The sequence below is a fragment of the Pteronotus mesoamericanus genome, unplaced genomic scaffold (genome assembly GCF_021234165.1).
Source record: "Pteronotus mesoamericanus isolate MK-2021 breed Mesoamerican mustached bat unplaced genomic scaffold, CSHL_Meso_final scaffold_232, whole genome shotgun sequence".
Classification (NCBI taxonomy): Eukaryota; Metazoa; Chordata; class Mammalia; order Chiroptera; family Mormoopidae; genus Pteronotus; species Pteronotus mesoamericanus.
Genome location: NW_026555311.1, coordinates 7,098,903 through 7,121,564, shown reverse-complemented (window position 1 = coordinate 7,121,564; position 22,662 = coordinate 7,098,903). Strand labels below are relative to the sequence as shown.

The 22,662-nt window shown below is 40.1% G+C and overlaps 1 protein-coding gene across 1 annotated transcript in view; it reads right to left on the bottom strand.

Moving 5' to 3' along the window:
• The window catches only part of PAPSS1 (3'-phosphoadenosine 5'-phosphosulfate synthase 1), an 88,337-nt gene that overhangs the window by 20,824 nt on the left and 44,851 nt on the right, over window positions 1-22,662 (bottom strand). Inside the window, exon 10 of the mRNA XM_054591646.1 lies at window positions 9,843-10,111. Coding sequence (XP_054447621.1) covers window positions 9,843-10,111 — 269 coding nt within the window. The remainder of the gene's footprint in view (window positions 1-9,842; window positions 10,112-22,662) is intronic.

The following is a 22,662-nucleotide window of genomic DNA, read 5'->3' as shown; positions in this document are numbered from 1 at the left end:
AAAGAAAATGTGAACATTGCACAATGGGAAAAAACATAAATTATGGTATATTCTAATAATGAACTATGTCATATATGTGAAATGACTGAACAACAGCTACATACAAAATGACACAGAAGAATTTTAGTAACATAAGAGCACCCATAAGTGCAGTAACATAGCAATAGAAAAGCAAGTCCTGAAAGACTATATAAAGTATTATACCCTTTTAATAAAGGTGGAAAATAAGTAAAGCTAAATAATTATCACATGAGCATATGTACATGTGTTGAAAATGGGTACGTGTGTGTGTAAAGGAGAGAAAATAAAAAGTATAAAATTCAAGAGTGATTACCTGGAGGCGGAAGAGAACAGGAGGACAGTAATTTTGAAACTATGGTGTTTCTAGGACTTAAGCCATAGGCTCACAAAGGAAAAAGCTGGCTCAATAAATAAGCTTCTCTGTGTACATAGATCTTTCGTGGGTCCCACAGATTCAAAGTCAGTGACAAAGCAGATATTTAAGTGTATAGTGATCATCTGCTTAAATTACACTGTCTTACTCTGCTTATGTGAAGGCAAACTGGTATAAAATTTCTGAAAGGCATGTTGATAAATATCAAAAACCTAAGCAATTTTAATTCCAGATGACACTGGTAGGAGAACCTGGGAGAGCAACTTACACTTCTCAGGTCAGAGGCAACTCATAGCTGTTCACTCAATAACATATCCACAAACAATGAAATTTAGAAAACCAGCTCATGGCCACTGACGACAGGGCGCCATACACCACAAATTATGATTAATCTAATTGAGCACCTGAAGTCCATGCACGACTGTTTTACAAAGCAACATTAATTTATACTCCCACCATGTGTTACTTTTTCAAAGTAAATGGCGGAGCACTTTATTAAGGTTCCTATTTCCCAACAAAAATTAAGTAGATAGGGTGTCTACACATCATTTAAAATAAACCTTAAAACAAACACACACACACACACACACACATACACACACACACATTTCTTAAAATGTAACTCAACTTTTACCATATCTGGTTCATAGAGCTCCTAACTCACACTTTTTAAATGTGTTTCAAATTACACAAACCACAAGATTTTGTATTCATCACACAAGGTGGAAGAAAATTAAGGAATGTCTAACCTTTACAAAAATATTCACAAGATCTAAGATTTCCACAACACTCTGACTATATTTTTAAAGTTTCACTTAAAACGTTTTAATTTTTCCTTCCCTTTTGTATTTTATCATCCTTAACTAAAACGTGAATACACCTCTTTAACAAGACTTTCATAAGTTAGGATTTCTTGACTTAAAGAAAACCATTCATTATCTGAAAAAGATAATATGTTCCCTAAAAAACAATTGTTAAAAACAAAAAGTGAAATAAAACCTTGAGAAGAAAAAAGACTTGTAGATTGATGCTTGTAGCCCCAAGCATTAATACAGTATATATCTGCTGATCTTCATTCATTTGTATACAACTTAACACAAGCCAAAATAAAGAATTAAGGGAAAAACATCTTCACTGAAATTATCCTCTTTTTGCCATTATACAAAAGGGAAGGACATTCTTGTTGGATATTTGAAATCAGTGACTTCTTTAGTCTAAAGATACATTTAAAAATAGACTAATTAAAGGAGCTGGGTGGAGAAAAGGAGGGGGGGGTAGGGAATGATGGGAGGACTAAATACAAATGCCAAGTGCTAACTAATACTGAGGTTCAAGAATTATTTCACTTCCCTTCAATTAAGGTTTGAGAACTGCCTTATCAAAGTTAAGTATATATTTTAAATTTGTCTTAATTAAAAACACTGAGGATAATGAACAGAACAATTTTTAAGTCCAGCTAAAAAAATTCTGTTAAGCCAAACTCATAGACTCAACTGGTTTATAAAAGAACTTCGGCATAGAGACTTTTTTTTTTTAAATAAATTTGCACATTTTCTTTTCTAAACTATCAAAACTGTACTCATTTGAACACTACTCAAATTCTTTAGAAAGTCATGGATGAAAAAATCAGTACTTCCCTTCATCTCATGAATTCCATGTTCAAATACCCTTCTCTTCTTTGTATATCACATTATCACATCACTCAAGTATTAATCTATTTTCTTGAAATCCCCAAATTATCACAGCCTGCCTCTTGATTCTCAGTGGTAGGAATCATTTTAAACTTTTCAAGCTGACTGGGAAAATCTAGAAAGACAAATGAAAGAGAAGGCTCATCCTTCCCATCACGGAGACTCTGGGTACTGACGGCTTTCCATCTTCTTTGTGCGACTAGTTGTAAGTGGTTCTACCAATTTCTGTTCCTCTGTACAGGCATTGAACAGTGTTCGGTCCTCCCAGGAGTCACACTTCTGATTTTCAGTGCAAAAGTTCTTTAATGTTTCATTCTCCAGCTGGAAAATGATAACTAGACACACCTTGTAATTACTCTCATCACACAATCTTAAGAGTTAAAAAGCAGTTTTAGTTTGTAAAATCCAAATCCTTCATTCCACAAATCAAGATATTGAGTCCCAAACTCACAAAACACAGACTTACTCAAATATTTCCTTTGCCTGAAAGGAGTATCAGTCTCAAAATGACATTAGTAAAATGGAAGAGATGTATTTGTCTGGAACCCATCAGCAACCGAACTAATTTTATCCTTGTAAATTACCTTGCCTTGGCTGAGCTGGGCCTGGCAGAGCCAGAGAAAGCAAGTGCACTATGGCCCAGCTATCCCTCCTGCTCCTGCCCCTAAGCCCAAGAGCCCCCAAATCTGCTTTTGATTAAAGCCAAAAGGGCATGATTTTCTTCTGCCTCTCTACCCTCTCACCAATTATTATTTTAAGGACCCAAAGAAAGGCAACCATGGTGGTAAGGCGTTAGAAAATGTTTCATGAAATCCTTTACTGGGGTAAGAGAAGATAAAAATGGGTACCAATTATTGAGCTCTTCCTAACATGCTGGCCACTGTACAAAGCTGTTTTATAAATATTATCTCATCTAATGTTAACAGCAAACAGAGAAGATATTTACTATTCCTGTTTCACAAATAAGAAAAATGAGACTTGGAGAAATTCAATAACAAGTCCAAAGCTATAAAATGAACTAAGAGATCCAGTACGATTTCTGAGTCTCTCCCACCCCAAAGTCCACGCATGCCTATGCTGACTGAGCTGCTTACACTGCGTCAAGCCCTACAATAAAACAGGACATCAGAGCAGGAGGAAAAATACAAATTAGTGTATGCAGGGAACAGTATAGATTACCTAACAACAGGAAAACTTGATAAACCTAAAAGAAAATATTAAAACTTGATTCTGCTTCAATAAGAAACAAGAACAGATTCTGAGCTGAAAAGCTATAGAAAAATCAGAAGGAGAAAAAGGTCATTCTTCCCTCATGAAAAGCATCCTAAAAAACACCTGTAAAATCTAATGTCTCTGAATTAAATTAGTTATGTCAGTTCTTAAGATACATATAAGCTAAAAGTATATAAAGTATCAGACTATACAGGTCTCAATAATTACTTTCAAAATAGAACAACAAAGCTAAAATGTTTTTGTGGTGCTGACCCAAAATTGCTTATCCAAAAATCTGAAATCCAACATTTTCCAGTTTTTTTTAAAGATATAATTAATATATAACATTCTATAAATTTATGGTGGCGAAATATGATGATTCGATATATATTTTTTTGTGATTACCACAGTAAGATTAGTTAACACGTCCATTTGAAATTCCAAAACCTCCAAAACCTAGGTTTTAAACTAATCTAGTAGGAAATCATTATTAAAGCTGATGAAGTTATTTATGAGTTTTACTGATCCTATTTAGTGTGAGAAATTCACTCTGCGATAGAAATTTCTATGCGCTTTATGTCCCAGACCTACCGGGAGAACTAAGGGACACATGACCCTGGAGATTCTGGGTAAGAGACTGTGAGTCTGTGTGGCGCTACTGCACATAAATGAGTAAAATAAATGAATACAAGACGAAACCGTCAAGGACCCCAGAGGTGGTCAAAGGTTACAATTAAAACTTAGGAGTCTATGGCTCCCATTATTAGGCTCAGATCTCAAGAAACAATATCCTTTTATCATATCAGAACTCTTGCAAGTGTTTATAGGGAAGAACAGATTTATATCTTAACAGACATTCTGTTTTCTGCTCCACACAGATACTGGTGTAAAGCTGTATTGGTTAAGTGGATATACTGGTGCCCAGGAGGCAACACAGTGGGCCCCCCTTATCCACGGCTTTGATTTCTTTGGTTTCAGTTACTTGCAATCAACCACGATCTGGAAATATTAAATGGAAAATTCCAGAAATAAACAATTCGGCGTTCCATTGCATTCTGACTAGTGTGATGAAATCTCATCCTCTCCCACTCCATCCTGCCAAGGATATAAATTCCTTAGCCACTTAGTAGCTCTCCTGGAATCACAGGGCTTGTGTTCTAGTAATTAAGTAAAATTAAGTATTTTATTAATAATGGCCCCAAAGCGTAAGCATTGTGATGCTGGCAAATGAGATATGCCAAAGAGAAGGTGCTTCCTTTAAGTGGAAAGGTATGTATGTATAGGAAAAACCATAATAATATATATATATATAGGGCTCAGTACTATTCATGGTTTCAGGAATCCACTGGGGGCCTTGGAACATATCCCCCAACGATAAAGGGGCTACTGTATGTTCCTACCACCCCTGTGCTGAAGGCAACTGCTCACTTCCACAGAATCAGTCTCTGTTAAGGAGTCATTTGTCTGTGCATGGATAACTTTCATGACAAAAAAGAATTACTACCTCCAACATAATGTTTTCTCCAAAATTCACCTGGTAATTGTCATTTGAACGTCTTAAACCAGGGTACAGCTGTTAGCTGTACATATCCATATTCCAAAATACATCTTATTTTCATGTAACAGGTCTTAGGAAGCATCATCTGTCCTCTACAAAAATGGATGTAGTATTTTGCGAGGGAAAAACACAACTTTGACAGTCAGTATCTTACAAGAATATAAAGGCACATTTGTAACACCTTCTAAGCATTAGAAAAGTAGCTCCCTGTCCATGTGCTGCCCCCACCCACCCAATTTCTAAAATGGGATTTAGGAATCAAGCCCTTAAATCTTTACAGACTGGAAAATCAGCAACATCCTGTTGATAAACAAACAGGCCTGACAGCTGCTCATTTTTCTGAAAAGCATTTGTGCTGGGGAAGCAAATCTGGTACCAATGCCTTCTAAATGACCCACAGAAAATGATTCAAGGAAGAATCATTGTTTTTATTTTATTATTATTAGTTGGCAAATAAGCATTACTGGCGGATTTTTTCCTGATGTCACTAGAAAACCTACAAAAATGGGTGTACAAAATTTTTTTTAATTACAAAAAAAAAAATTTCACCTAAGGCTGTGAATAAGGCTAAATAAGTCAAACAAGTAAGGCACTTGAGAAAAGGAAATGGATAGCTTTCATAAACCACTCAATCTCAGAGTTTAAATCCTGCCAGGTCATAAACATAACACTTAATAGTTTAAAATATAAGGATGTTTACCAGAATTTCTAAAGTTTGTTCTTTAAAAGTTCAGAAATTAAATGCCTTTTGTTCCTGCATCAGATCTGATCTGATCTTCCTGATAAGAACCATACCTCTAAGCTCATAATTGATACTCCAGAGAAGACACAGACAGATACATCTGTAAGGTACCTTTATACCTCTAGCAAACCTGGGGGCTCCGGCTAGGCACCTAAATTCTTTGCCCTGCCACTGACTGCCAAGGCACAGACCCCTTAGAGGCTTCCAGATAGCAAGGAGCACTGGCGAAAAGAACACACAGTCCTGAGTTTCCAACCCACCTCTGTGTCTTGCGGGTTGCAGGATCTGACACAGACTCTCTCCTCGACCTGACTCTAGTCAGGCTCTTTGAAGCCCGCTACGCCTCGGCCTTCCGTGCATCCTTGTGGGCCCTGCAGTGCCCAGCTGTAGTAAAAATCTCTCTAAGTCAGTTTATTGAGAATTCCCCATCCTCCACAGGTGATCCAATTCTTCCCCTCCCACCATTCCCCAAGTGATATTTGATCAGGCTGGCCTGCGTTCAGCAAGAATCCTGCTAGGTCTGTTTAACCAGAATCATCCCCTGACTGCTATTTCTGACGTTCCCGCGCAGTAGTTTTCCATCCACAACCCCCACCCCCTCCTTGGCTGTAACTCCCCCCACTGGTCTGTCCGTGCCATACTCAGAATCGAGCCCCATTCTATCCTCAGGTTTCTTTTTCTCTATTAATTATAATAGTTCCTGAATAAAATCTATGTTTACCATTCTAACTTCTGACCTGTTCTGATGTTCTCTGACAGACCACTGTTGCTCGGCCTCTCTAAGCCTCACGAACCTCAACTACAAATGGGAATGAATGTCACTGAGTTGTTGTGAGGATGAGGTTATATAATTATGCAAAGAATCTGTTTAATGTATGACACATACATAGGCACTCAAAAAGTAGTTATTTTCATTTTTTTATTATTTAATATTGATTTTCATATTTTTTTATATACTATCAAACACCAAAGGACATCCAAATCGGAGGATGTTTGCTCTGACAGGAAGTTTGTTAGGGAGGAGGTCATTCCAGGCTCCCTGTCATAACCCAAATCCTTGGACCTCACCCTGACCGACAGGCAGCCTTGAGGTGTAGGCAGCTCCTTTGATGTGGGACAGAATCCTAGGGATGTTGGGAACATCCCTAGTCTGTTGGGAAAATCAATCAATCAATCAAGCTGAGCAAATGCATACCTCATAGCCCAGCAATTCTACTCCCAAGCACACCAACAGCAGTATTCACGGAAAGGCAAGCCTTACCACCTTCACACCAGCACTATTCTGAACAGTGAAAAACTGGAAACTGCCGGAAAGCCTATCAACAGTGCTGGATGCCATCCCATTGAGAACACTCCACAGGACTGAGGACTAACCTGCAACTAACCACACACAACAATAAGGGCAAGTTCCACAAACAAAATGTAAAGTGAAAAAAGCCAGACATGAGAGAGTATATAATTCTAGTCATAACCAGCCTTAGAACAAGCAGGACTGGATGCTGTGATGTGACGCTCAGGTCCCCTGGGGCTAGAAGTGCTGCCAGCACATACACACCCAGCAGCTGTCGCCCTCCTTAGAACTCTCTCTAAAAGAGCCGCAGCCCAAAGGCACACCCCTCCCTTGGGCAGCCAATCATTGGTCAACACAGGGTAGAAACGCCTATTTTCCTGTCTTACTTAGACCGTCTCTGAAGACCTTCCCAGAAAGCCACAAGGGATCAACTAGGCTTCCATAAGACTCTCAGATCGGCTTCTCCCTCTGCCCAGTCCTGCTCCCTTCCTTTCCTTTCCTTTCCTTTCCACAAACATTGACCCCAAACGCCCTCCCTAATAAATTTCCTGAACCCTAATCTTGCTGAATTAAATTAAATTAAATTGAATTTAAATTCAATTAAATTGAGTCTGCTTGCCAGAGTACCCAACAAACTGTATTCATGATGTGAGAGGTGAGGACAGTGAGGACTACAGGTGAGAGGGCAGGGAATCAATAGGAGGGGGAAGAAGAGCATCTGGGGTGCTGTAATAGTCTAAAAAATAACTTTGGGTGCTGGTTGTATGGCTGTGATAGACTGGGAAAAACTCATCATATTGTGTACCTATGAAATGCATGCTTTTTCTGATGTACATTATACTTCAATATGAAGTGAAAAGTAAGACAAAATAGAAAATGATCAGAATGGGACAGAACCTTAGAAAACGTTCAGTCCCACCTCCTGTGCATCCCTTAAATAACCATTTACTGTGCACTTAACACAGTCCGGAGAAGTCTAACCTAAGATCACAACCCATCTGGTGGCAAACCAGGCCCAAACCCATGCCTGGCCTCCTGACGACATCTTCTATTGTTTTTTTTCTTCAGACCATGCTGTCGTGGGCAACAACGGGAGTTGGATGTGAGGCCTCCTGCAACCAGCTTACCAACTAGTCAGCCTTGCACTGCCATGAAGAAGACTCCAAGGGAAGCCAAAACCCAGGCACCCCAAAGGAACCTCTAGGTACCTCTACCTTTGGGTCTTCCTTTAGAAACATACCCTGCTCTGAAATCAGAAGACATGAAAATCTTTCTAAAGTAGACAAACAGCATGCTTGACCCTTTGTGGTGTTCTCTCAAGAAAAGATTTTCATTTTTATTACAACTGGCTGCATTTATTATTTATCTATTCCTCTTATTCCCACTTTTTAGAAAACAGTTTTTAGTTTATGTAGTTAATAAAATGTCCTATCTCTTCCCCCTTTAGATAGAGAATAAGAAACACAAAGAGGACAAAATATGCCCTAAATAGGGAAGGTAAATTCCTTCACTCTCCTATCTGATTCGTAATAACGTTATTGATCACATACCCAATTCTGAGGCTAGACTCACTTGTGTCAGGTCCCCACTGGAAACCATCCTTAATTTTGGGGAACTTCAGACCAAATGTTTCCCTTTAGATAATGACCAAGAGAATGATGGAGACAGCACCAAAGGAGAGGGTGGGAAACTATTGTAACAAAATTGCTGCTTCATTTCCAAAACAATTTTATTCCTCCTTGAGATGTTAAAGCTAAAGGTCATGGTGGTCTCTAGGAAACTCAAAGGTCTATCACTACCCAATTCTTATGAACATTTCATACCAACCAAGAGAGAAGACTATGAGGAGTTTAACCTGCATTAAGTTGGCTGGACCCAAGAGAAGAGTTAAATACATTTTAATCTTTCAGCTTCTTGTGATTATAGTTTTTTGTTTGCCTGTTTTTCTTGGAAAGATGTAACAGAGTATATAACCCCACAACTAAGCTCCAATAAGGTTTTTTAGGCCTGATCCCAATAAATAGCCATACATGCTTGGATTTCCATTTAAGCTTTTCTTTATTTTGTTTTTTGGTTTTGGTTGTTTGTTTGTTTGAGAAAGACATCATAGAATATATACAACAAAATTGTTTAATCCTCTCTAAAAGGGTTTGTCTCCCAGATAAATGTAACTAAGTTCACCTCCCTACAAGGTGGAGCTGGAAGAAAGAGCATACAATAACAACCTGCTTTCCAGTTCTTTATCTTGAACACTCAACAAGAAGCTCACTACAAATTTCCCACAGTGTTTTTTAGGTCATTCATTCAACAAGTATTTTTGAAAGCTTACTATGTCTTGAAGCAAAAACCTAATTAAAGTCCTCTTTATACACAGTTAGGAAACGATCACAAAGTATCCCTTCTGACCACTAAGAAGCACTCTAGAACCTTCTCCCCGCAAATTACAAGAAGCAATTTTAGTTCCTGACTCTATTATGCTCCAGAAAGATGAAGAATTGTCCCCTGAAAATGTTTAAGATACCATCCTTTTATTCCTGCTGAAATACCTTTGGCCCCTCCAAAATTCAGAAGAAGGAAAAATCAGACCAAATCTGTTTCCTGGAAACAGTGACCTAGGACTTTGCTAAAGGGATGAGATCTGTGTTGTCAGCACTGCATCTGTGACGTGGCCAGCAGCTACAAGTGGCACCTGTGTCACACCTTTCCACACTCACCGAGCCCTCTGTCTATAGAGACTTTGCTCCACAACCGGGACCAAGAACTGTAGTAAGAGCAAGAGAAGCACGCCTCTCCCTGCTTATCCTTTCCCAAGAAGGCTGCCTTTGTGGGTAGTACTCCAGGCACATGGAATGTGTGCAAGAGACCTACAGATCAGACAGTCTGTCACTGACACTAGCTGTGTTAATAAGAGCAGTTTCAACACCACCGCAGTGAAAATCTGAAAAGCAGTCTACCTCAGTTGGCCCCGCATACATCATGGGAGACGGAAAGATGGCCACCACCGTTGTTTCGGGGTTCAGGATGCCCTCCTCCAGCACTGCAGCATGCTGCTTCATACGCCACATCAAAGGGACGTCGTCGTCCTTTGTCCAGCCACCGAGAGGGTGAAGGAGAAGGACAGGGCGCCGGTAGCCCCTCTCTAGAAGTTGTTTATGGGTATCCTGCATTAAGAGAGCATGTCCATTGTGCACTGGGTTGCGTAATTGGAATGCAAAGACAGCATCTGAAAAGAGAATTTCCAGAGTTAAGAGTAGCATGTTTCCAACAGATTACTTTGCAAAGGTTAAACAATTCCTGAAGCTTGATGCATAGGATTAAGTAAACATGCATTCTCAGAACCAGAAACTGGTAAGAAAAAAAAAAAAAAAAGGCACCGCTTTGAACATGCCAACATGATCTATACTTCTACTATATTTTTACTTTACAAATCTTACATGCTTAAGAACGTGTAATATAACAGTGATGGGTTTATAACAATTACTTTCTGCATTCATGGGAAACTTAAGAATTTAACTTTAAGAATAGTTAAGAAAGTCAAGACTTTCGGGTCCTAACATCCTGGTTCAGCTGCTTACGTGGATGTAAATTCTGGGTCAATGCCTTAACTACCCATCAGGTTAATCCTTCCATAGGACCTAAGATACTTCTTTATTATTAAAAGAAAACAGTAAGATAAAGAAATATATAATTCAAAAAAGTTACCTGCTATCCAAATATGATCATTTATACTGATTTCCTTGCTTGACTGGAACCCTATCTGGCTTTGTGATGCCAGACTGGGATTTTGGATGATAGTTGAGCAACACCAACATCCCCTACAAGGGCCACTGCTATTGCCCCAAAGATGAAAACTGCTATTTTAATGAGACTGATTAACGCCGTATCTCCAGCTTACAACCCTGGCTTCATTCCTATGTGGGGCCTGCTATTAGACCTTTCTTAGAAGGCATGGTTCTTTGAGGTCATAGAGCAATTTCACAGAGCCAAGTGACAACGCAGGGCGAGGAGCCCTGTGTCACACTGCTTTCACAACACCTGGTCCAGCACGATGCCGTGTTGGTCCAAGCTTGACTCAGAGAGAGGAACATCTTCCCCTTTCCTAGCAATTTTAAGACAAGTAGTACCACATCTTCTCCAATCTTTTCTCCATTGTAACCTTCTTCTATCCCATGACAAAACGCACAGGAGAAAAACTGTGGTACCCTACTTGACCAGGGTTTTTTGGTTGCATTCTCTGATATTCCAAGATTTACAGCATTATGCTTTGAAGTTCCTCAAGTTACCTTTTATACATGAACAAGGCTGGTTTTCATCCAAGAAATAACTTATATGACATAAGGTACAAAGAAGAAAGACTTGATATAGATACATGAGCATTTTTGCTTTTAAAAGATGGGAAGAGGGGTACAGACGTGAAAGTTTTCCTATCCTTCTGAATTCACTTCATATTTTGTTTTCTATGATATGAAAAGATTCCAAAATACCCTTTCTGACCATCAAGTAGAACTCTAGAACTCCTTTCTCCAAGATCAAGAAGCAATTTTACTTTGTGACTCCACTATAATCCAGTTCTTCAAAAAAGAACAGATGAAGAATGACGTTCCTATAACCTTCTCCTGACATTAATATGAATACTAATATTCCTCCACTTAGGGGATTGCTGCCTGAACTTAACCTGCTATATGATGATTCTGGCCTAAATCTCATCACTCCCTCAGCTTAGTTCTCACACCTCCCCTCCCTTCACTTTATGCTGCCCATTCTTTATAAACCACCTTGTTTATAAACAGAGACACTTAATAAGTATTAATGAATCCTCCTCCTGGGTTGATGTGAGTTGCTGCACCGCTGGGAAGGTTTGGGGTGCGAGAGAGGTGGGATGGTCCAGGCTTGCACAATACCATGGGGAAGAAACAAGAAACTGGCCCAGCACAAGCCAGCTGCACCAGGACCAAGCAGGCACCGACACGGTGCAGGCCAACAGGCCGGGGCCTAGCAGAGAGCCCGTCTGATAGGGAGACTGCTTACGTACAGGGAGGTACAGCAAATAGGTAAATATATCAAGGATAACGGGAGCCAGGACTGTTACCACAGGAGAAGGAAGGCATAAACACAGAAAGAAGACAGACTAGAACAGACTATGTGGTATTGGGTTATAATTGAAAATACTATGACCTCATGGTTTTCAGCTACTTAGATGGACGAATACAGAGAGAGATACAAATGTGTGTGAGTTTATGAATATATGTGCAAATGTATATTGCTTAGCTCTGTCCACTGAAATGTCCTATAAGCAACTATGCCGTGGCAATGAGCAACAATAAAGCCCAAATTTTGCATTCTATTTAGAACAGTATTTACCATTCCCCACTTATATAAATCAGGGCTCCCTGGCAAAGTGGCTGACTCTAGGGCTAAGGCAAGGAGAGTACAGCACATCCTCACTTAATGTCGTTAACAGGCTCTTCAACCTTCCACGAAATGACGAATCATGAAACCAATCTTACCACAGGCTAATTGATTTAAGTAAGCATTAAGTTCCTGTGACATCTCATTATTATAATGAAACGACACTGAAGTTGTTTGAAGAGCTGCTGAAACATCTTCTGTATCATAAAGAAAGAAAGTCCTCAAAGAACAATGGGGACACGTGAAAGGGACATGGCAACCCGTCTGGCAAACCCAGAACAAGCTAAACATCAAAGTAAGCAAGAGTAATGGATAGTAACCCGCTGAGCAAAACGGGAATCTGTGAGTCCCTGAAAAATAAAACAGATGAAAATAAACCAATGGGGGAGAAGTGGAAATTCTAACTTATGGTGAAAAGTCAGCTAATAAATGTAAAACGAATGATGGAATTAGAAATTCACCATTTGGCAGTATTTGTAGTGTGCTAAAACTTAACTGTTAGCGAGTACAAAATAATTTGCTACCTTTACAGCAGAAAACCCTGGCAAACACAATCTTAAGTGATAAAAGTTAACTTAAAAAAAGGTTACCCTCATTTATAGTAAGACAAATCAAAACTGTGAGCCACCAAATACAATGCACAGGGAATTCAGCACTGCTTCCTACAGTATTCCCAATCAAATATAAGTAACCTGAGCCAAACTGAGACATTCAACAAAATAAATGACTTACAGCCCTGGCTGGTGTGGCTCAGAGGACTGAGTGCCAGCCTGTGAACCAAGGGTCACCAGTTCAATTCCCAGTCAGGGCACTTTCCTGGGTGTGGGCCAGGTTCCCAGTAGGGGGCTCACACAATACAACCACACATTGATGTTTCTCTTCCTCTCTTGCTCTCTTCCTTCCCCTCTCTAAAAGTAAATAAATAAAATTTTTTGAAGTTTTTTTAAATAAATAAATGACTTATAAAAGACACAACAAAGACGAAGTGACTGTTTCAGACTGAAAGATAATGAGATCCTGAACCAGAAAGGAAAGGTGGCTAAGAGAAGACTTTATTATTGTTGTGGGTTTTGCTATAAAGAACATTATTAGGACAATGGCATAATTTGAGTGAAATATACAGATTTAATAGCACATCAATATTATTTTCCTGAGTTTGATGAGCATAGTGTGGTTAAAGAGAAGACTATCCTTATTTTTGAGAAATATTAAGGGGTAGTAAAGCATCATGTCTTCAACTTTCAAACAGGCTGAAAAGCAAATAAAGCATAATGTTAATAATCATACCCTGGACGACATGGCTCAGTTGGTTGGGCTCTGTCCTGCAAACCAGAAAGTCGCCAGTTCAGTTCCCAATCAGGGCACATGCCTAGGTTGTAGGTTCGGTCCCAGGTCGCAGTGCATACAAGGGAAAACCCATCAATGTTCCCCTCTCCCACCAATGTTTCTCTCCCTCTCTTTCTCCCTCCCTCTCTCTTAAAAAAAAAAAATTATATGCAATCTAGGTTAAGAATGTAAGGGAGTTCTTATTACTGTTCTTGCAATTTTTCTTGAAATTTAAAATTATTTCAAAATAAAAAGTTAAAAGAGTGAAAAATTATGATATAGGAACCAATTATAATGTACAGTTCTTATTTTGATTCTGATTCAAACAAACTAAATAAATGTGACTACCATAAAATTATTAGAAATTTGAACACTGGCTGGTTACTAGATAATACTGAAGAACTATTATTATTACGTAGGTGCATAAGTGGTATCATGGCTGTGCTTTTCTATAAAATCTTTACACTTAAGAAACATGTACTGAAATATTTAGATGAAATGACATGGGCTTTGAGATATACCTCAGAATAACATGCAGGTGGGGTGGGGGTCCAGATGAAACAAGCAGTCACGAGTTGATAATTACTGACTCTGGCATAGAGGTACATAGGGATTCGTTATACTATTATCTCTATTTACAAGTCTGAGTAGTAGATGTTGGAAATTTTCCATAATAACAAGTTTCAAAAGAGGAGACATATGTAGGGTACCAGAAGAAGCTCTGTTTCGAGAAAGAATACTCATGGTTTCATATCACAGGACGACTATGCTAGCCATCTTCATTTTCTCCATCTTTGAAATGGGGATGATACTAAGGTCGCTGTTAGGAAGATAAAATGCTATCAAGTACGCAGCATGGTGAGATGCATGGTACACTCAATAAATTGAAGTTTCTTAAGACAATTCATTCTTTAAACACACATATACCCCCTGCCCCGTAAAAACTCCTAGCAGGAAATTAAACCCACTGTTCCACTGGTGACTCAAGGTCCACTTCAGAACGAACTATACTCATAGCGAGCGTTTCCAAGGTGAGGGTGTGCTAGCTCTGTGCTGGATACACAGCCTGTGTCCCCTTTAATCAGGAACAGGAGTCTATCTTTGAACATGACCCTTGGTTAATACATCTCAGGTGTATCGTGACTACATTCCCAGACTTCAATCAGGTCAAATCTGATTTTGTAAAATCACCATTAAGCAGGATATTTATATGACAGGATGTGCAAAAGGAAACATAAAAAATAAATTCTGTCTTGAATACACGTATTTCACAGATCCTAATAATTTATCTACCTAGGCTTTCTTCCCAAAAAGAATTAATCTAGCTCCACACTGAACATTTAACAGATAAAGTTAAGATGGATGACTTATTAAAAGTTCACCTTAGAAACATATAAAGGATTTTACTGCCAAGATGTCTTCCAGGTAGAATTCTTTCCTTACTATCAGTTGCACTCAAAATTCCAATGACCATTTGATCTGTTTGCCTAGTTTTTTTCTTGCCAACAGACCCAGGTCTTTCTTCAACTTCTAGTCTTTTCAATTCCTTGTAATTATTTATCAATGAATTACACAAATGGCTTTAACTGTAGTTCCAGGCTGTATTTTCATCCCTACCATCTGGTTTCCCCACTAGAGAACTTCCAGGAATGAACAATATAGTAGGAGTACCTAATCCACTGGAAGCTACATTCCCAGGGTACTGTCCCAACTAACATAACCCAATGCATCACTATTACATGTTCTTCCATCAAGAATAAAAGAATAACGGACAACTATGAACCTGAGGCCACGGATACGTACAGCAACTTTCATTAATGTTTCATACTCTCATCCCCATTTTCTAAAGAACAGTGACTTCCCCCATTGTCTTACCATAATCAGAGTAAAATATTTGCCTTTTCACTTTTAATTCCTTACAGCTTAGTTTAAGACTGCCTTACCTAAGATCATGGTTTCACCTGTGTCTGAAAACGGGCGATGACCTACAAGATGACTGAAATTTAATATTAACATTTATGATTTCCATTTCTTTCTAGCTCTCTGTACCTCTGTTCCTGGGAAAGGACCAGGTATATTCTATAATTTTGACTAATAGAAAGCACCTGCAAAGCTGCTGACACCATGAATAAAAGCAAACTTCTACCTTCAAGAGCAAGAGGGAACTGTTCAGACTTTGCAAGCAATGGGGTTTCGGCAGCCTACGGCATTGCAAAAACAGCCACAGGCAATGCATGAACAAGTAAGTGTGGCAGTCTTCCAATAAAACTTTACTTACAAAAATTAGCAGTGAACTAGGTTTGGTTTGCAGGCTATAGTTTGCCGATCTCCAAAAAGGCAAATGAAATGTGGGTGACAGAAGTAAAATCAGCATTCCAAGCAAGCCAGCTGACATGGGCGAAAATGTGGATGCACAAAAGCGGAGATGTGTCTGAGGAATACAGGATCATTCATCCATCAAAGACAGATATAAAACCTGGCACAGGATGATCACATAAAATAGCAAAGGCCAGTTAGAAAGGACACGGTGTACCTAACAAAGGTTGTGAGTTAATCAGTAATGTCCTCTTTTTTTCCAAGCAAAAGTTTATTTAGAAAGTCACAGAGGTGGAAAAAGTGACCCAGATAAGCTGTATGGGCTCAGAGAACAAGTTACAGAGGCAAAAGAAGGGCCCTTGGAGCCTAGGAGAAAGGGAGAGGCAAGGAAAACACACTGGGAGGAAGGGGGTGGGGAAAAGTGCCCGGGTGTTCAATATAGCCACAATCAGTAGTGTCTTCCGGAAAACTAGTCCAATAGGACTGCGTAGGACTGGTGTGGGGGAGAGCAGAGTAAGTGGGAAGAGTGAAGAGACAGCAAAATGAGAGGATGACTATTGCTGAGGAACATGTTCCCTCATTTCCATATAACACAAAACTTCCACCAACTCTTCCATTCCCTCCACCCATGTAAACTATTCCTCCCCCAGGACTCAGACCGGCTCATGTGACAGACCACAACCCACGCACTGGTGAATGGGGGTCACACTGTGACAAATATAAAGACAGGCAACCCTCTCCCTCAGCACTCTCCCCCTCCGACCCCAGAAGCCTGACGTCACTGAGCAGGGCTCTAGGTTAGTGACCAGTAAATCTGCACCTGCTGACCAAATCCTCCCCTATGCTCCAGACCACTCTCCAGGCGCCTCTCAGTGCCCCACAGGCACCTGGGGGTGGACTCCTCTCAGCCTTCATGCGCCCCGCTGCTCCTCCTCCCCAGCGTCTGGGAGCACAGCTCCATTACCCATCCCAGAGTCCCAGAGCCCTTCCACGCCCTCGCCCTCCACAGGCAAGGAATCGCACATTCCCTGGATCTCACCAGATCTACTTTCTTCACTACCAATGCAACATCAGCCCTTCACCACCTCTTCACAAGAGATGTCCTCCAACTGGTCTTCCTCCCCACATCAGCCTCCGCATGGCGGCCACAGCAGGCAGGGGCAGGGAAGAAGCTAGTCTGGGACAAGAGGAAAATTCCATTTTAGATATGCTGTCCTGAGGCAACAGTGAAACTGGCCCTGGCCTCCAAAGCTTACAATCTAGTCAGAGGAAGAGAAGCAAACATTCACTAGAAAACTAGAAAAGAAATTCATGTGCAGAGGAGTATTGTACTTCCTTCGACTGCAACAGGACATAATTAGATCTCTGTTTTCAGAAGGTAAGTCTGGTGACAGTGTGAAGGATGAAGTGATGGAAGAAAAGAACAGGACTGGATTCATTCATTCGACCAATTCCTTCCTGCTCCGACATGTAGCATAAAACTCCTGCCAAATCCAAAAGGCGCTTTTCTGTTTTAAATGCTCCTTACTTCTCTGCCACTTCAGACATTTAAAAAAAAAAACATATATATATATATATATATATATGCACACACACATATACACCCCACTGTCCTCATAGTCTCAAGGCCTGCTAACCATAGCACCAACCTTTTCTATTTCTTCTGCCTCTTCACAGTTTTGTTTTGTTTTTTTTTTAGGTAAAAACCATGAAACAGTGAAGAAAATTTGGGGCAAAATATCACCCACAAATGCACTATGCAATATAGCTGTTTTTGGTTTTTTGCATAGTCTACTTATTCTCCTTCTGCATAATTTTTACACAGTTCTAATCAAGTATGTATGACATTTTACATTCTGCTTGGCCCTTTTGGTGTAATCACCTGTTTCTGACATCTTGTAGTCCCTCTCAGAGCCAACAGGGTTCATTGCTGGGTCCTGTGAAATTCCTTCTCTACATACTCATTCAGGAAACTTACCCTTCACCTGGATCCAATTACTCTGCACATACAGATGGCTTCTGTTAGCTGCATCTCTAAGTCCTGACCTTCCAATTCAGCAGTTTAGAGACATTACTGAAAACATTTCAATGTATATTGTTCATTACTGCCCTGCATTCCCTCATTTCTTCTGCCTTCACTATTACTGTCACATCTCAGGCCAAACACAGGTCTAGCCCCCCAAACCCATTCCTTTTGCTACATTTCACGTCTACATAAAGGAAGAGCCAGTAGTACAGTTATCCCTTTTTCCTCTGGATTGGGCACCATCTAGACCAGAAGTCAACACATGGAAACAAGCACGATCTGACGCTTTCCTTTTCAGCAGGTGGAAGGGGAAGAATAAAGTGGAGAAAATTCTGAGCATGTGCTGATGTGTGACTGGGCAAGCCAACAGTGGCCACTAGCATTTCCTGACGGTGGGAAGAGAGTGGGCTCTGACTCCCTGAATAGTGTAGGACAAGGGCTGCCCAATCTAATATCACAGCATCAAACACTGGGGGGCATCGTGCAGAGAATCTGGGTTGGACCCTTGCTCTGCAATTTCTCAGCTGAGTGCTCATGGGCAACGTCAGTGCTCTGGGCAGGACTGTTTTGAGCAAGGAATAAGGTGGTGAGCAAGAAACATTCTACTCACCCCTCCCCCAGATTTCTCAGAACTGTGCTTTAGCTCCCCAGCCCACAGTCAGAGCCCTGGTCTGCATCCCAACCACTAAACCCAGAATTACAACATCTTCCTGCTTCCCTGCTTTCAACTTCTTCTCTGTAAAAATGTCCTACATACAGTAGTAATTAATAAGTCTGCTCTTCCAGTCCTACTTGAGCTTTAATATCTGCCACATTTTCCACCCCAACACTCTAAAAACAGGCATTTTCTGCTTTCCCTCAATCAATATAGTAGCTAAACAAGAAGAGTACTGACAATAACTCTAGAGTTGTTGGGGGGTGGGGGGTTATGAGCATGTGCCCATGTAATGTTTGTTTTCGTGGGAGCTTTCTGGACAAAACTGGAAGGAAGACTTTGATCTCCTTGCCTCTCTCTGGACTGTCATAAATTACCAGTATTTCTTTTACTTAAACTGCTTGTAAGGACAAAAAATTCAGAAAGACATAGATAGGCCGCTTGAGTAAATATAAATATATTAATTAGAATTCTTCACATATAGGTACCCTTACACCCCAAAGTATGCAGCAATGACATTTTTTCATTCTTAAGACTGGAAATGCTTTCAAATTAAAATTTAAAAATGTGGACTGTAAAGCTTTTTGCCAACTGGGCTCTGTGCCGCTTCCCATCAATTCTGTCTGTGCCTGCGTGTGCATTTGTGTGCGCGCCTGGGGGTGGGGGCCCTGTCCTGCCTCGAGATGGGAGCCTGTAGCAGACAACCAGGAGGTGGAGGGAGGCCGCATCCACAGGAGCCCATGCGCCATCCGCATGCTGCCTCGGCACTGTGATTCTGGCTGTGCCTACATCCCCTACAAGTAGCTTCTGTCCTGCAGCTCCTCCTCACAGCCGCAGCTCCTGTTACCAGGCTCCAGAACCAGTTTCCTTCCTGTGCCCTTTCGGGAGTGGTAACACTGCCCAAAACCGCTCGTCCCCGGATGCAGCAACATTTCTGTGCATTCCCTCCACCCTGACCACCCTTCCTTAAACACTTACTTTGTTAAATTATGTTCGGAGCCTCATCTGAGTGTGCTTTGACTTCACTGACAGTCTCTCCTCACTTAACCTCAGATCACACTATCCCCAGCTCAGTGACATTTACGCTAAGAAAGTCTCATGCCTTCATAGACAAACTATCTGCATTGGCTCCAGACTTCCCACATATCATTCCCAACTTTGCCAAAGATAGTCATCTAATGTCTCTATCCATTTGTTTAAAATCTACTTTTGGTTCAACAGCTCTAAAAGCTTTCTTAGATTTATTCAACACTGTGCTACCACCACATACTAGCTTGAAAGAAATTATGTCAATTTTTTCCTTTGTAACCTGGCAGGAAACCAGTGTTCTGTATGTAATAAGTACTAACTGGCTCTTACTTGGCTTAAGGGAAATTCATTCTTTCTTTCCAAGACAGTGATCAACCACCAGTGATTGAAAGAACCTACCATCTCTAACTGTGTCACCTTGCAGCCACTGATGTGAGTTCTAAAGACCCTCAATCCTTCCAGCTACAGAATGGTCAGAACAACAAAACTGATCATATCAATGTGCACAAGGGGTAATCAAAGTTCTTCTTCTAACACTAGGAAAGGAGAAAGAGAAGGAATTAAGGCGGGGGGGGGGGGACCTCGATAAAAGAAAAAGAAAATAAATAAATATTCCCTGTGTTCTCTCCCTTGAACTGTTTCATACACATCAGCAGATGATTTATTATTGGCTTCCTAAGAGTAGACAAGAACTACAAAGAAAACGCCTCAGTCTGTTGTTTATTTGCCTTAGTATAAAATGGAAAAGTAAATAAAATAACATTCCACAATCTTTGTTGTCTAATATAAAGCTAATAACTGGCTCTTAGCTACTTTAAACAAAGCTGCAATCACTCATTATGCAATAAATTCTCTTAACTGATTTAAAATGTTTGGCCCAATGAGAAGAGTGTAAAACAGATGTAATATTAAAGTCTCTAATTATGAATGGTAATTCCCTGATAAGACTCCTCAACAGTGCCAACAATTAATTTACTAACATAAATTTTAAATATGAATTCAAATTTTGGCAAAAAATGAAAGTACATGAGGTCGTCTCAGCAAGTCCTCCATTTAACATCTTCCTATTCACCAGAAAAAAGAGAGAAGTCTATATCTAAAAAATCTACTGGATGCTTCTGGTTGCAAATAAAAGAAGACCAAATATGAAGTGCCTTAAATAACTCAAACATGTGTTAGGTCTTTGAGTAAGAAATCCTGAAGTAGAAGAGTCCAGGGCTGGACCAGAAACTCAGTGTACCGTTCTCATGAATATAAAGGGACTGCCAGAGCTCCGAACACTGTACCTGTACATGGCAGCATCCAAAGCACTTCCTGCTTGGAAGAGAAGGATGGGAGATGACTTTTTGTCCTAAGGCAGTTTCTTGTCACATACTGACAAAAGAGTGAGGCGCATCACTCACTCACATAAAGCGTGATATATTCCCCTGTGACTAGGCCAAAAAAATGTTAGGAAGAAACAAGATAAATAAGCTGTTGTATAGGCAAGCACCAAGTGCAGCATTCAGAGAAATTCCTGCACAAGCCATTTAAGCCAAATATTTGCTACAAATTCAGAGGAAAAGAGTCAAGTTTGGAAGAGCTTTAGGTAAGAAATCCTATACTCAAATACCTTACAGGAACCAAGCAGGAAATGTGAATGAAGCAGGCAGGCTGGGCGGGAGCTGTGGGGCTCTGAAGAATGTGTGGCCTCCAGTTCTTGATCTTATCAAGTTAAATAGCAGCATACTACAGTAAAGCTTAAAAAGAAACAGATATTCTTTCTCTAACCTTCACAAAAACACGTAGAAGCCTAGCTTCAGACTCACATAACAGAAATTATGACCTGAACCTCTTATGATGTGCCAGGTATTGTTTACAGTGCCTTAAGCATCTTATTTCACTTTTTTAAATAAAATGCCATATATTAGGTACCATCATTATCCTCACTTTTACAACTGAGGACAGTGAACCTTGGAAATGAAAGCAATTTCCTACAACCACATAACTACTAGGTGGTGAAGCAGGGGAACACTGTACACAGGACCCCAAATGACTGCCAGGATCTGGGGTTCAGAGACGCCGAACACAGCTGATGAAATGAGCGTTCTTGCCCTGGTTCCCAGACTCACTTGGGAGGAAGCTTCTGGTTAACAAATATGGCTTGATGGCCAGCTATTTCCTAAAGCAACCCCATTCACCTGACTTTTCTCAGCCATCTCTGCCTGATTCCTACACAGAAAATATATATTATTAAAAAAAAAGAAAGAAAGAAAAAAGAAAAAAGGAAGCACTAAAGCCCAGGGCTTAAATATTTCTGTAGAGGGTGAGAATTAACTAGTAGCATAATTCTAAGATGCGTTGAATTCTTTGGATTTTAAAACAAGTCTCCCAAAATCTAACAATGAATGCTGTTCCCTTACATGGCACCCTAAACTTGTGAGAGTAGGGAGAGACAGGGTATGGGTGCACTAGTGTAAACACGTCATTTACCCACCTCTGTATAAAAGACCTGCGAATGGCAGATATTGGATATAAAAAAGTCTGTCCTGGAGTACTTTGCAATATACAAGACAATATGACAAAGAACAGCATCTACAGACTCTCTGCTCTTACTGTTCCATTTCATCATAATCCAGAAATAAAAAAAATCATTATTAACCTACTCTGCAACAATCTTCTATTTGTTTACTGTTTTCTCTTTTACAAAGTAAGCTCCTGGATCTCAGTACTTGGTACTCTGGCATATAAAGATGAATAAGAAACATTTGCGGAATTAATAGCAAACAGGAAATTCTGTTGTTCTCTCTAGTTTCTGCAGTGATACATTCCAGTCATATAAGATGTTCTGAGATATATAAAACACATTGATATGAGTGAGCTCTTCAAATTCTTTCTCTTCAAGCCCTGGCCAGGTAGTCAGTTGGTTAGAGCATTATCCAAATACAACCAAGACTGTGGGTTTGATCCCCATCAGGGTACATACAAGAATCAACCAATGAATGCATAAATAAGTGGAACAACAAGCTGATGT